We start from the raw sequence: 15187 nt of genomic DNA on the forward strand, positions 1-15187 counted from the left end.
TAAATACTTACATTTCTACCTGTTCTAGTGATCTTCATGGTCTAGCCCCGCCTTTCCGCCTTTTGTCACCAACAAGCAGTATTTCAGACAGTTAATTTGCTATAAATGTTGTCAGATTACATTTTAGAATTTATTCGCAATAATTAGTTATGTATCTTATAATTTTCTATGTTGGAATCATTGTTTGTTATTGCATGGTAAACACTGCATGTAAAAACAAAATTTTATGTGTTGGACAACAAAAAATAAATGATTTTGCATTGTTGGTTAGGTTCATACTAATGCGATGAGCAAGTGTTAGTGCAATCTTAAAATAGGACTATAAGCAACACTTCAACCCCCCCATTTTGGATAACGGGGGGGGGGGGGGTTTATAACACCTATCGGATTTTGTTTTTTCCACCATCTGTGTGCCATTTCCCTTCACTTCCTGTCCCATAGTCAAACAGGAAATCTCTGTAAATCTAGGGAATTCATTGGGGACCCCCAGGCCACCAAAACTGTTGTACCCAATGTGAGATTTCCCCTCTATAACTGTTCTGGGGACAACCCAAAATTTGGGTAATTTTTTACTTTCAATAAAAAACAGAGGTAAACAGAGCAATAAAAAACAGGTAAACAGAGCAAAACTGACAAGCGTTCTAATCCATCTCTACTCTATCCAAAAGAAAACGTTTTGCCTTTAGTTAAACTTTGACACCACAAATGCAGGTTGCAAATGCAGTGCCTTTGCTGGGACCGAATGTCCGTGTCAATCCGATCCGCAGACGGAAGAAAAAATAGGATTTTCTTCCGTCTGCAAAATCGGATCTTTGCGGAGGCGGGCGATTACGGGTGTCAGCGGATATTCATCCGCTGACACCCGCAATCAAATATAGACCAATGTATGTCCCGTTTTCATCCGCAAACGGATGGATGAAAATGCGGACATACGGTCCGCACACGTGAAAGGGGCCTTAGTCTTGAACTTCATAGACAGGTGTATCCAATCATGAGAAAGGGGTATTTAAGGTGACCAATTTACAAGTTGTTCTCGTTGACTCTCCTCTTAAGAGTGGTAACATGGGGGCCTCAAATGACCTGAAAACAAAGATTGTTCTACATTATGCTATAGGGGGAAGGCTAGAAAAAGTTATCGCAGAGATATAAGGGGGTCAGTATCCACTGTGAGGAACATATTGAGGAAATAGAAGACCACAGGCACAGTTCTTGTTAAGGCCAGAAGTGGCAGGCCACATAAAATATTGGAGAGGTGAAGGATGGTGAGAACGGCAAAAAAAAAAAAAACAGCCCACGGACCACCTCCAAAGACCTACAACAACAACTTGCTGCAGATGGTGCCACTGTGCATCCTTCAACAATTCAGCACACTTTGCACAGGGAGAAGCTGTATGGGAGAGATGCGAAAGAAGCCTTTTCTGCACACATGCCACAAACTGAGTCACTTGAGGTATGCAAATGCACATTTGACAAGCCAGCCTCATTTTGGAATAAGGTGCTGTGGACTGATGAAACAAAGATTGAGTTATTTGGTCATAAAAAGGGGCGTTATGCATGGTGGCAAAAGAACACAGCATTCCAAGAAAAACACTTGATACCCACAGAGAAATTTGGTGGAGGTTCCATCATGCTGTGGGGCTGTGTGGCCAGTGCCGGTACTGGGAATCTGAGTAAAGTTGAGGGTCGCATGGATTTCACTCAATATCAGTAGATTCTTGAGAATAATGTGGAGGAATCGGTCACAAAGCTGAAGTTACGCCGGGGCTGGATATTTCAACAAGACAACGACCCAAAACACTGCTCAAAATCTACTCACCATTTATGCAGAGGAACAAGTACAATGTTCTGGAATGGCCATCCCAGCCACCAGACCTGAATTTTATTGAACATCTGTGGGGGGATTTGAAGCGGGCTGTCCATGCTCGGCAACCATAAAACCTAACTGAACTGGAGATGTTTGTAAGGAGGAATAGTCCAAAAGGCACTCATTACAGGCTATAGGAAGCGTTTAGAGCAGTGGTTCTCAACCTGGGGGTCAAATGACAATTTGCCAGGGATCCCCGAATCCTTGGCTGTTCCTGAAGCCCGCACAGCTCTCCCAGGCTTCCCGCGGCCTCCCAGCAGGGCCGTCCCTGGAGCCCGTGGCCACCCACTCAGCCTATTCGCAGCCGCCCATTCAGTTCATGGCATGGCTGGGGGGCAGAGACTAGAGATCAGCTGACTGGTGATGAATGTGAAGTGGGAGGGGCTGGAGGAGACTATCTCCTGATTTCGGCATAGGTGTCACTGCTGCAAGACACTGCAAAGTCAGAGAAACAGTGCATAACACTACCTGTGATTAGAGTTGCCATTAAAAGTCCCCACTACAGTTCTCAGATCAGCAGATAACCTTGATCAAGAGCACCTACGTTGGCTGATTAGAACTCCCCCCAGTGCTGCCACTGATCCCACCCCACCAGCCACTGCCACTGATCCCAACTCCACCAAAATAGAGAATACATGGAAGGGAGAGGAAGAAAGAAAAAGGAAGAGAAAGAATAAGAGAAAGAAAGGCAGCCAGAGAGGGATGGGGGGGGGACATGAAATTAGGATAGAGAGAGATAAAAGAGAAAGAAAGGAGAACAAAGAGAGAGTGGTACATCCTAAAATGTACCAAAAGGGGTTTTAATACTGTACAGGTGGAAGGGACTCGGGGAGCGCTAAATGTCCATGGGTTAGGGACGCAAACTACTTGTCTTACCTTGGTTGCTGACAAACCACACTACAATTTTTTTTTTATTGTTAGGGGTCCCCACAACTTGGGAAATTTTATTAAGGGGTGACGGCACTAGAAAGGTTGAGAACCACTGGTTTAGAGGCAGTTATTTCTGCTAAAGGAGGCTCTACTAAATATTGATATAATTTTTCTGTTGGGGTGCCCAAATTTATGCACCTGTCTAATTTAGTTTTGATGCATATTGCGCATTTTCAGTTAATCCAATAAACCTAATTTCACTACTGAAATATTACTTTGTTCTTCTGCTTATTTGATAGATCAAAATGAAATTGCTGATCCAAAACACCCAAATTTTTATAAATGACAATCATGGAAATTGTCAGGGGTTCCTAAACTTTTGCATACAACTGTACATGTGGTTCATTCATAGGTAAGATTTGTCATTGTAGAAAAAAATTCACAATAAAATTACATTTCTACTCCACACATTCATACATCACAATTATTAACCATGCATTTACCACATGTTTGAATAATGTGTAGAGTAGAAATGTAGATTTATTGTCATTGTAAAACAAATTATCTAAAGCATTCTATGAACCACATGTGAATTGCACAGGAACTGGTCGTTTTCTACTATGAGATCCAGTGAACCAAGCCTTACGGTTTTATTTTAGATTACCTTTTTTTTTAAGGATAAGCATGGTAGCTAGTTACATTCATTTTAGTATGCAAGGATGCGACCCCTAGTGGATTACCAACTGTGTGCCTTATATTTGGTAAACTTTGACATATGCTTAGTTGTATGCCAGTTTATCCTCCAGTTACACCTGCGAGTTGAGAAATATGGGGGATGCCATTGCTGGCCTCTTTCTGCTAATGATAGTTTCCTGGACATGTCCAGCTTTATTACATTTAAGGTACTGACCAGGAAAAGGTATGCATCAAATAAAAGAGAAACATCAGACTCTTATTTCTCGGTTTTAGGTCAGTGTTTTAGTGATTGAAAAATAATTTATGTTCTAGCACTATCCAGGCTGTTTTCAAACAACACATAGAAAGGAGTTTCCAGCAGGTGACAACACAAAGTCGTCATGCACACATGGACATTATATCTGCTGCTTCTAGGGGTGTCCGCTGGGCACCTGCAATTACCGGTATCAGAGCCAAGGACGTGGATCTGTGTGTAAAAACACAGATCCACATCCTGTTAGGTTAAAGGAAACCAATGGTGTATTCCCAGTACAGAGGAACACTGATCAGTCTCCTCCCCTTGTGAGTCCACAGGAGCAATACTGGAGGCAATTTACATCACACACTAATTTTGGTAGCATCAATTGTTAATGTTCCTTGCTGAAGAACATTTTTTTTTTTTTTATCAGAGCCTCTCCCATCCTCTGGAACGTGCTACCTCAACCTGTACAGCTATACCCAACACTAGCTAACTTCAGGCGATCCCTGAAAACTCATCTCTTCAGGAAAGCCCATCGCATCTCCAACTAATCTTTTACCACTACCATCCGCTCATTCCCCAGAGTTACAACCTTTGGTAGCACCTCATTAGATTGTAAGCTCTTCTGAGCAGGGCCCTCTTAATCCTCTTTTTTAACTGTATTGTCTCCCTTTTATATTGTAAAGCGATGCGTAAACTGTTGGCGCTATATAAATGTTGTATAAAAATCGAATTGTTATGGGTAAAGTTTCACTTTAAAAAGACTTCTTCAAAAATGTTTCAGAATGCCAGTAGAATAGTTGTAACATCACTTGCTCTTTTCATGACCTAGGCTCATTTGGAACAGCCGGCAGAGTTTGCAACCAGTCATCACGTGGCATGGATAGCTGTGAGGTCATGTGCTGTGGAAGAGGATACGATACCGCCCGCGTTACTAAAATGGTAAAGTGCGAATGTAAGTTTCACTGGTGCTGTGCTGTGCGCTGTAAAGACTGTCTGGAGACTGTGGACGTGTACACATGTAAAGCCACCAAAGATGCAGCCTGGAGGGAGAAGATGTAGGTGTCCAGGTCACGGTTCTACCTTCTCTGAAGACATATGTGCTGTAAATAACTGTGGATTGAAGAGTTGCTCTATTCCTTTATTATACCACTTTTAAATTATAATAACTTATATTGTAAATGGAGTCTATTTCAACAGTTACTAAAATATATGACCTGTCAGTAAAAAATGTGTAATTGTCAGTAATGTATACTCCAAACTATGTATCGTCTACTTGTGCGCACACAGAACATACTTGATGGTTGTTTTTTTTAACCTGCCATCAAACAAGATGATACATTTGTGCTTTCCCAGTACAGAATGTGGATGTTCATTTTATAATTCACCTAACACTGAACTTGTTTGTATCATCTGAAATGAAGACCTGATGCTGCAATCACTTCACATACCAGCAATTTAGTCTTCCTATCTCATCACTTTACATATGTGAAATAAAAAAGAAATTGGGCAAAGTGATCATGTCATTTTATATTACCTTGCACATTCTTCATAATTGCAAAATAGAACGTAAAGCAGATGCAATATGTAATTACCATGAGTGTAGCCTTTTAATGAAGGTTAGTGTATGGAAGTCTGGTATGTCCAATATCTGGTCTGTGTTGCACCCTGGTAGTCATTGCTCTTAAATCTATTTACACCTAACTGCAACAGTTACTTTGATGCCATTTTATTATTATAGCCCATGCCAATGTGCAGCACCAAAGTATTGTTATGCAAACCTTCTGCAATGAGAGATCACCAACAGACATAAATGAAGTCTCACGGCTGGTGACATTTCACACAACTGCCACAATTTAAAATCATGTCCTTTGTATGTAAATAGTGGTGAAACTTTACATAAAGTAATTTAATAGGCATATGCCTATTGATTTATTACCCACATGTGAAAGTCTGTAAAAAAGAGAAGTTTTAATGCTAGTACCATGAAAGAAATCCATACGATTACATTTTAACAAGCAGTGGGACCTACTTTAAGTTTTTTTGTTTTTAAACAGCTCATTAAAACTACTAGGGAGTGTCATGAAACCTTTAATACCTGGCTTTAGATATATTTACGAAGCGAACACGGAGCAGAGAATGCTGTGGAAGAGTTCCAAAGGTCTTCCTCCTCCTATTGCTCACGCATGGCACCGAGACCGCTTCTTTTTCTGTTTATCCACAATGAACTTCAGTCAGTAGTAATGTTAGCGGATATACAGCATTATCTTCTGTAGGAATTTGACTAAAATTAGAGTGGCCGGTCACCAAAAACATATTTGTATGGTGAAGTACCGCATTATAAATTCAATAAAACATGTTTCTGCCATACACAAAAGTTTTATTTTAAAGAATCGTTTTCTGCTCCTGAAGGCAAAATATAGCAGAACTGAACATCATGTTTTCCCATTAACAAAAAAAAACATTTGTTTCTGAGAACAGTCTATTCTTAGGTAACTGGTCTTCTGTTAGTCATGCAGCCAAGTTGTTGGGTTCATCTTGTAGTGCTGCAAAAGTGTCAGATTCGAGTAAGTTGGTGCCACAAACTGGAGGGGAGTATGCTTTCCACTTTCTCCATGACAAAGTTTAAAGGTGCAAACAGGGTGCTCAGGAACTGTTAAGAAAAATGACAAAAGATTAGAATGAGGCAGACAACAGTTTTCAAAAGTTTCTCATGTCTAGTAAAACTCATGTTTTAGTACTGTTCTCATGAACTATAGCTTCAATTTAAGGGATGGTTTTTACACACGCCCATAACTGCCCTCGGCATGCTAGTGTGTAGGGGCAGTGTACTATATGAATCACATGATTGCCGTGTTTTTACTTTATTGAAGTGTCACAAAATGATACACCACCTAACTCTTTCCACCACAGCATGCTGCATGAAAATGCATATGTCACTGCATTTTTACACAGAACACGTAGAAAAATCGTTGTTTTCTTTGTGCTCTTGCATTGATTTATGCAGATCAAAGCTCAATAGAGATATATAGTGTGAAAATTTTGGACAGGGTAGTGTTTTTCAACATTTTTCTGTCTCGAGGCACCCCAGTCTCAGACAAGTTCACATTACGGTGTGTCAGGAATATGTGTGAAAACACACATGATGCACACAACACATGCGGTTTCTTTAGCAGACGATATGATACCCCCACGCATTTGAAAATGCGGCACGTTTCAGTGTGTGCCAAATCGGCTGTTTTAATAGCAAGCCTCTGGACTTCTTTCCCTGTGTTTTTGTTGGTATGGTAGCCCATTGAAATGGATGGGCTGCCCTATATGCAGCTGCACAGATGGGCTCTTTCACATATTAGGGTTGGGGGGATGGTAAAACCTTGCTGTTTAGCCAAGTTTCAAATCCACACAAATATTCCCCCTTTAACTGCCAAAGCCAGAGTCGTACACATGGAGAATTGGGCCATCCTGCAACTGTGCCCATTGCACATGGTTGCGGTATGGTGGTGGTAGCAATAGGGGATTCACCGCCGCTTTAAAAGAGATTTGAACATCACTTTTCAGAAAAGCGGCAGTTTGGATTGTATGGGTTTAGGGCCCAAGATTAAAACTAACAGGTTTAAAAATTTGCAGTACTGGACATTTACCAGCAGGGGGAGGCACATAGCACAAGATGCCTCCCTCCTTCTCTACTATGCATTTCACTGTCTTTACCTAGGTCTTGCTGTACTGATTTACAGTTTGGCAGATCAGCAAGAGCTCAGTCTGAATGATCTTCTTATCCATGATGCCATTGGATCGGTTGTAAAAAGCCGGAGTAGGGCATAATTAGGAGTCGTTTGTGTTTACACACAATTTGCTCCCTTTTGATATGGTAAATACCTGTATACAACCTGAAAGTGTTTTGTTGTATCAGTTAGGTGAAAACCATATACCTGCGCAATAGATAGACAAAAGAAAGAGCACTCCACTGTAAACCTTTAGGTGTGTGTGTGTAATATATATATATTTTTTGCTGCACCTGGTACTGAACAGACCACCATGGCGCCTCCCGTTGGTCTCTCCAGCTAGGGTGCAGCAATAAAATATACAGCAACTAAAGATTTATAATGCAGCTTTGGATCCTGCCAGAAATCTGGTCATGTGATCATTTTCTTTATTATCTGGCTTTGCTGACGCTTACTAGTTACATTGTTCCCACTAAATAATACCTCCCCCTCAGAATGTTTTGGAGGTGTGTGTTCTGTGGTCCTGTCCTAGGGGCAATGCTGCTGCTCCAGAGGGATGGTACAGTGCGTATTCCCGGACAAGATCACAAAATGAAAATAAAACAAAGCAGCCTAAAAAGTGAGCATTGTCAATTACCAGTAGATTCAATATCTTGGAGTATTTATAGTACGTTGCAGGAAGTCATAGACCCTGGGTTATATTCTGCTACCTTAAGGTGAATGAACACTGGCAAAGACTTTGCCGCTGTGCACCCTCATATCACCCCACCCAATCCATCTGACTCCAAATTTGTAGCAACCAATAAGGGGTGTCCTGTACTTTATTCCAAAATAAAGCATTTCCTGGTAAGTTAAAATTCCCATTATCTTAATCGTACAGCACTGGACAGGAAAGCCTAGACCAGGGGTCACTGAACATTTCAAAGGACCAGTTTACGGTTCTTCAGACTTTGGGGAGTCCATGCAATGTCCCCAAGCAATAACTTGATGGGTAGGCAACAATAAAACAAACTGGCCCACAAAAAGGGTCAATAGACCCAAAACACTCAGATGACAGTGTGAAGAACCGTGCAGCCAAAGCTCCTATCAGCAGAAGCCTAAACATCTACCATGTAAAACTTTAAGACCAGGTGGCAACCTTGCAAAACAAATGCTTGATGCTAAAAAAAATACGCCCAAGAAACTCGACCTGGTGGAGTAGGCTCTGACAGGGAAGGGAGGAACCCCTTGAGGGTGTAAGCTGTGGAAATGAGCAGCCTGAGCTACACGAGCAATAGAGGAAAGATGTCCCTTCTTGGGACTTCAAAAGATACTGTTTTTCAGAAGGAATTTGTTGCAGCTAGGTAGACTCCAAGCCCCCTGACCACATCCAGGCAATGAAGTGAAATCTCTTGGCATGTTTCAGAGAAGGACATGGAGAATGGAAAAATATCCTCATTGAGGACCTCTGTCCCTATGCAAGACATGAAAAGGCTTCTTGCAAGAAAACTGAAATCGGACCTGTAATGGCCACCTTACACTTAAGACCCCGCAGTAAGGTATATTGAATCGGTTCAAAAGGTTTTTTTGGAAGAACAGATGCTGATCTGTGGGTGCTGGGCACTCAAAGTCTGCCAACACCTACCGATCAGTCAGACGCAGAACAGAACTGCCTATGTAAACAAGGCAGAGTGCCAGGGGGGGCGATTCTGTGTTCCTGCACAGCAGGGACTCAAATCCATCTCTTCGCCTAGTGAAAGCAGCACACGTAGTAAACACAAACACTGGCTAGGCACACATTTAACCCTTTGATCACCCTAGATGTTTAACCCCTTCCCAACCAATGTCATCAGTACAGTGACAGTGCATATTTTTAGCACTGATTACTGTATTAGTGTCACTGGTTCCTGCAAAGTGTCCAATTGCCGCAATATCACAGTCCTGCTATAAGTCACCATTACGAATATTAAAAAAATCAAAACAAAACAATTTCAGTATATATATCCCATAGTTTGTAGATGCTATAACACTTGCGTAAACCAATTAATATGCTTATTGTGATATATTTTTTTTTTTTACCAAAAACATGTAGCAGAATACACAGTGGCCTAAATTTATGAAGAAATTTGATTTTTTCTATTTCATATTGGATATGTTTTATAGCAGAAAGTAAAAAAAAATATATATTTTTTCCCAAAATCTTTTTTTTTTTGTTTATAGCGGGAAAAAAAAAAAAACACACAGTGGTGATTAAATACCACCAAAAGAAAGTTTGTTGTGGGGAAAACAAGTGACATATATTTTATTATGGTACAGCTTTGCATGACCGGGCAATTGTCAGTTAAAGTAATGCAGTGCCGTATAGCAAAAAGTGGCCCGTCATTGGGGGGTAAATCTTCCAGAGGTCAAGTGGTTAAAAAAGGTACACCGAGATGCTATTTGACCACAAAAATAGCAGGATCCACTACCGAGACAGACCACTTTTCTTAAAATCATTTTCCATAGAGATAACTTTGCAAAGAGTTTTGGAAGGATGAATATATTTTTAGGATTTAACCAATCTAGCTTTTCTAGACATTACCTATACAGGCTCCATGGGCAGTAAAGGGCTGGCAGAGGAGATTGCAGTGCTGACAAGCAGATTAGTAATCATATCAGTAAGTGAACTCGCAGCAAAAAAATCATATTGTGTGAAGCCATTTGCGTTTTATAAAATGCAGGAGGTAAAAATCGCTCTGCAGTATCCTCTTCTGTGTCCACCGTACCTTCAATACCTTCTTTTAAGAGTTTGGGAGGTTCAAGTACATACTGTATTCCTAAATAGATTCAATTGTTGGAGAGGCAGAAGAGCGCTTTTGGTCCCTAGAGACCAAAGGTTCTAGAAGGGCAGAGAGTTTTCCACGGACACCACACGTGGCTGCAGTAAAATCTGCCTTAGTCAGATAGGCCACTTGTGTCCCGGAGAGGGAGCTGGAATTATAAGGGGGCCGTGTCAGTATAGGACCTTGCTCCAGTCCAAGGGAACAGCCATTACCCTGAGCATTTTGTTAGTTTGGTTTTCCTTAGTGCCACCTGTAGCATATGTACTATTATATTAGGCCCTTTCTTAAACCCACAAAATTTAAGAAAGGTAAACGCTAGAATATTGTTACATATCACCAACATAGTACAGACATTTACAGAGGGAGATAACGCAATGAATACCCTGTCACATGTAAAAATAAAAAAATACCCAGCTACAACTACAGGGAAACGGTGTCTTGCCTTATCCCTGCTGCAGGTTCCCAGAAGGGGCCAAACGTTTCTTGTCACAATGGGCATACCCCTGAGAGGTTCTTCAGGGTCTGGGTGCCATAGAAATGGACCAGAGCCCTGGACCTGTATAGCACCCTGCGGCTAACTATTGCATGTCAAGGTGAGTGTGGAACACAGGATTTGGTGCCTGAAGCAAATATTACAGGCTGACCTCGCCGCTGCTGCGGGTATCGTTTGAAAGATGTACATTGAGGTAACCAATCTTGTCATGGACCTTGGGATGCTAAAGTGTTTCTACTTGACATCCGTTACACAGGAGAGGGTTGCTAATAAATCATAATTCATGTATTACATGAGATGGGACATATTACAGGTGATTTCATGTGGGCCAGAGTGACTCATTCCTCTGCATAACAGACTGTTGAAATGCTAATGTTCCATCACCAGCCAGCTCTCTATTCTAAAGGTTAATTGATCTATTTTGTGTGTGAAGAAGACCTGTGTTTACCCTTAAGAAATTGTGTATTGTGTAGTGGGGAATTGCAGACGAGATGCCTAGTCACCTCGTCAGGCTAAATGATTAGATAATTGGCTCATGTTTATTATTCTGATTGCTTCGTTGTACCTTATTTAACACTGGAGTAATTACCTCTTCTATATGAGAAGCCAAGCTGTCTAGATAACGTATTCTGGATAAAATCTGCAGAAAATCTAATAGTGTGTATGGGGTCTAAAAGTCCATTCAAACTTGTGTGATTTTTTCATGCAACCTTGTACACATCAAGTTTGCATGACAAATCGTACCTTTTTTTCAATGGCACCCATTCAAGTCGCAGCGACTTTGAAAAAGTGCCTGCACTATGGTGCGACTTTGATCCATAGACTAAAGTCGAATTTAAAACAAACACACCAAAAGTCGCATATAAAGTCATGTTCCAAAGTCACACTGGAAATTGTGCGACTTTGTCACGCTAATGTGAAAGGAGCCTAACAGAGAAAATTAGTTGTTGAGACACTAGATTGGCACAGGAAGTGCAAACTCCCAGACAGGACCAGAGTCAACAGTTGGGAAGTAATTGGCACAGCAATTGTCACTTGAACAGATTCCCATTTTACCGCCATTGCTCCCATTCTGTTCCAGGGACAACTCAAAAAACAGGATTTTTATAACAGCTTACCTGTAAAAATTCTTTTTTTGGAGTACACCATGGGACACAGAGCCATATTCATTACATAATGGGTTATATGGCCACCAGAGGTGATTGGGCACAACCAATCAATCAGAGACAATTCCCCTCCATACAGCCCCTCCCATCAGGGGAGTATTTCAGTTTTGTAGCAAAGCAATAAGGTCCCGTGGTGTACTCCAAGAAAAGGATTTTACAGGTAAGCTATTATAAAAATCCTGTTTTCTTTATCGTACACCACGGGACACAGAGCCATATTCATTACATAATGTGTGGACTGAAGACCAAGTTGCAGCCTTACAGATCTGAGTCATCGAAGCATGGCGGTGCACTGCCCATGAAGCACTTATCCCCTGGTAGAGTGTGCCCTAACAAAAAAAGAAGGAGTTTTGTTCCTTAAACCATAGGCTTGAATAATAGTTTGTCGAATCCACGTGGAGATAGTGGATTTTGATGCTGCTCATCCCTTCTTCGGACCATCTGGAAAAATAAACAAAACATCTGTTTTGCGTATCTGAACGGTTGCCTGCAGATCCACCTTTACAGCTATCACTAGATCTAGAGTGTAATAATTTTTCCTCCGCTATCTGTGGATTCGGAAAAAAAGAAGGCAGGGCAATGTCTTAAATTTAAATGAAAAGCCGACACCACCTTGGGCAAAAAAAAACAAAACAGGATGGGGTCGTAGTACAATTTTGTCTTTATGACAAACTCAATAAGGCTCTTTACAGGAAAGAGCTGCTAATTCAGATACTCTTCTAGCCAAAGAGATAGCAATCAAAAAGGCCAATTTCCTGCTTAAAAGAATCAGCGGAATGTGGCGAATAGGTTCAAAGGGTTGCCTCTGCAACACTAATAATACTAGATTCAGATCCCATGGGCACAAGGGAGAATTGACTGGCGGATTGATCCGCAGTACCCCCTGAATGAAAGCCTGCACTAGGGAATGAGATGCCAGTGGTCTTTGAAAGAAGACTTATAGAGCTGATATTTGACCCTTAGGCCCCGTACACACGACCAAACATGTCTGCTGAAACTGGTCCACGGACCAGTTTCAGCAGACATGTTCGGTCGTGTGTACGGCCGACCGGACAGGTTTCCAGCGGACATTTGTCCAGCCGACCGTTTTCCAGCGGACAAATGTTTCTCAGCATGCTAAGAAACATGTCCGCTGGAAGCCTGTCCGTCGGACATGGTCGGTCGTCTGTACAGACTCACCGTACATGTCCGATCGGCCGCCATCCCTCGCATGCGTCGAAGTGATTCCAGGGCCGCGCACGTCACCGCGTATCGTGTACGCGCGGATTTCTGTCTGATGGTGTGTACAACCATCAGACAGAAATCTCCGGGCGGACATGTCCGCTGAAAACGGTCCGGCGGACCGTTTTCAGCAGACAGTCCGTCCGTCTGTACGAGGCCTTAATGGTACTAAGGGCTAATTTCATATCCTCTCCTAGCTGGCAAAAAGCAAGAATCCTACCCATGTCATATCTCTGAGGATTCCATTTGTTAGTTTCACACCATGAAACATATGTCTTCCATACTCTGTAGTAAATTGGTCTGGAAGCTGGCTTTTTTGGCGTTCATAATCGTAGAGAGTACCGGACCTCAGAGCCCTCTCTTCTTTAGAATGTGGGTCTCAGCAGCCAAACTGTCAAATTTAGCTCGTGTAAGGTAGGATGGAACACTGGCCCTTGTGACAACAAATCATGACGAAGCGGAAGCTTCCACGGGGTTCCCACCGCCATCTTTATGATCTCGGCATACCAACGTCTTCTGGGCCAATCTGGGGCCACTAAGATTACAAGGATTCCTTCTTTCTTGATCCTGCAAATCAGATTGATGGAAAGGCATAGATCAGTGAAAACTGATTCCATGGCACTACCAGCGCATCCGATCCGTAGGCTAGAGGATCTCTTGTCCTGGACACAAAGTTGTCCAACTTCCTGTTGAACCTGGAAGCAGGTCTACATCCAGGGTCCCCCATCTCTGGCAGATGGCCTGAAAGATCTCAGGGTGGAGAGACCATTCTCCTGGTAATAGCTGCTGGCGACTTAAATAGTTTGCTTGCCAGTTCTCTACCCCTGGAATGAAAATTGCAGAAAGACAAACATGTTCTTCTGTCCATCTTATAATGCGATTCACCTCCTTCTGGGCACCCTGACTGTGGGTGCCTCTTTGGTGATTGATGTAAGCTACTGCTGTAGCATTGTCGGATTGAATCTGAACTGGGTGATCGTTTAACCTGTCTGACCAGGTTTTGAGGGCCAAGTAGACTGCCCGTAACTCGAGTATGTTGATGGGCAGACTTTTCTCGGTTTTGGCCCAGGTTCCCTGGGCTGAAGCTTCTTCCAACACAGCTCCCCCGCCCATTAGGCTGGCATCTGTAGATATCACCTTCCAGGTGATTGCGAGAAAGGATCTTCCTTTGCGCAAGTTCTTGGTCTGTAATAACTAACTGAAGCTTTGGCGCACCTGTGAGGACAGGCGCATGGGTAAATCCAGAGCTTGGATCTTCCTGTTCCAGATAGCTTAAATGTCGCCCTGAAGTAGTCTCGAATGAAACTGAGCGTAAGGGAGCTTCGAAGGAGGCCAACATCTTCCCCAATAGCCTCATGCAAAGGCGAATGGATGGTTTCTTCTTTGCCTTGACCTTGTGGATCAGGTCCCTTAGTGATCTGATCTTTGACTCTGGTAGAAATACCGGGCTCAGAGCTGTATCCATGATCATGCCCAGATACTCTACCCTTCTTTGGGCTTGTAGTGAGGACTTTTGTAAATTTACAATCCATCCTAAACTTCTCCAGGTATCTTATTGTGGCGGATACAGCGTGATTTAATCCCGCCACTGATTGATCTATCACAAGTAGATCGTCCAGATAGGCTGTTATCACTATGCCCTGTGCTCTGAGATTTGCTAGCAGCGGGGCTAGTACCTTTGTAAATACCCAGGGTGCGGTGACCACCCCAAATGGCAGAGCCACAAACTGGAAGTGGCAATGTTCCACCGCAAACCTCAAAAATCTTTGGTGAGGCGTCCCTGATGTCCATCGATGCCATGAACTCCCCCGCCTTGTAGGTTGGTGGCCACTGATCGAATAGTTTCCATACGGAAATGGCGAATGTTCAGAAACTGATTTAGAGAATGGGTCCGACGTCTCCATTTGATTTTGGAATCACAAAGAGGTTTGAAGAAAACCCTGAACCTTGTTCATTTAAGGGTACTTCTGTGATCACCCGACAGCAAGTGATCCAATCCATTGAAGAAGGATGCTCTTTTTAGAGGATCCTTGGAGAGTCTTGAATCTCTCGGAATTCCAGCTTGTACCCTAGGGATACTGTGGATACCACCCATCTGTTCTGGATCTGTCTGCCA

General features: G+C 42.5%; 2 protein-coding genes across 7 annotated transcripts in view; one reads left to right on the top strand and one right to left on the bottom strand.

The window, feature by feature from the left end:
• The window catches only part of WNT2 (Wnt family member 2), a 137220-nt gene extending 131287 nt beyond the window's left edge, over nucleotides 1-5933 (top strand). The window contains exon 5 of the mRNA XM_040343770.1: nucleotides 4501-5933. Within this exon, the coding sequence (XP_040199704.1) occupies nucleotides 4501-4730 (230 nt within the window). The 3' untranslated portion in view covers nucleotides 4731-5933. The remainder of the gene's footprint in view (nucleotides 1-4500) is intronic.
• Nucleotides 5934-6031: 98 nt separating this feature from the next.
• The window catches only part of ST7 (suppression of tumorigenicity 7), a 169891-nt gene continuing 160735 nt past the window's right edge, over nucleotides 6032-15187 (bottom strand). For all 6 annotated transcript variants that reach the window (XM_040343764.1, XM_040343763.1, XM_040343765.1 and 3 more), the window contains one exon: nucleotides 6032-6321. In XM_040343764.1, the coding sequence (XP_040199698.1) occupies nucleotides 6226-6321 (96 nt within the window). In that variant the 3' untranslated portion in view covers nucleotides 6032-6225. The remainder of the gene's footprint in view (nucleotides 6322-15187) is intronic.

Source organism: Rana temporaria, chromosome 3 (genome assembly GCF_905171775.1).
Source record: "Rana temporaria chromosome 3, aRanTem1.1, whole genome shotgun sequence".
Taxonomy (NCBI): domain Eukaryota; kingdom Metazoa; phylum Chordata; class Amphibia; order Anura; family Ranidae; genus Rana; species Rana temporaria.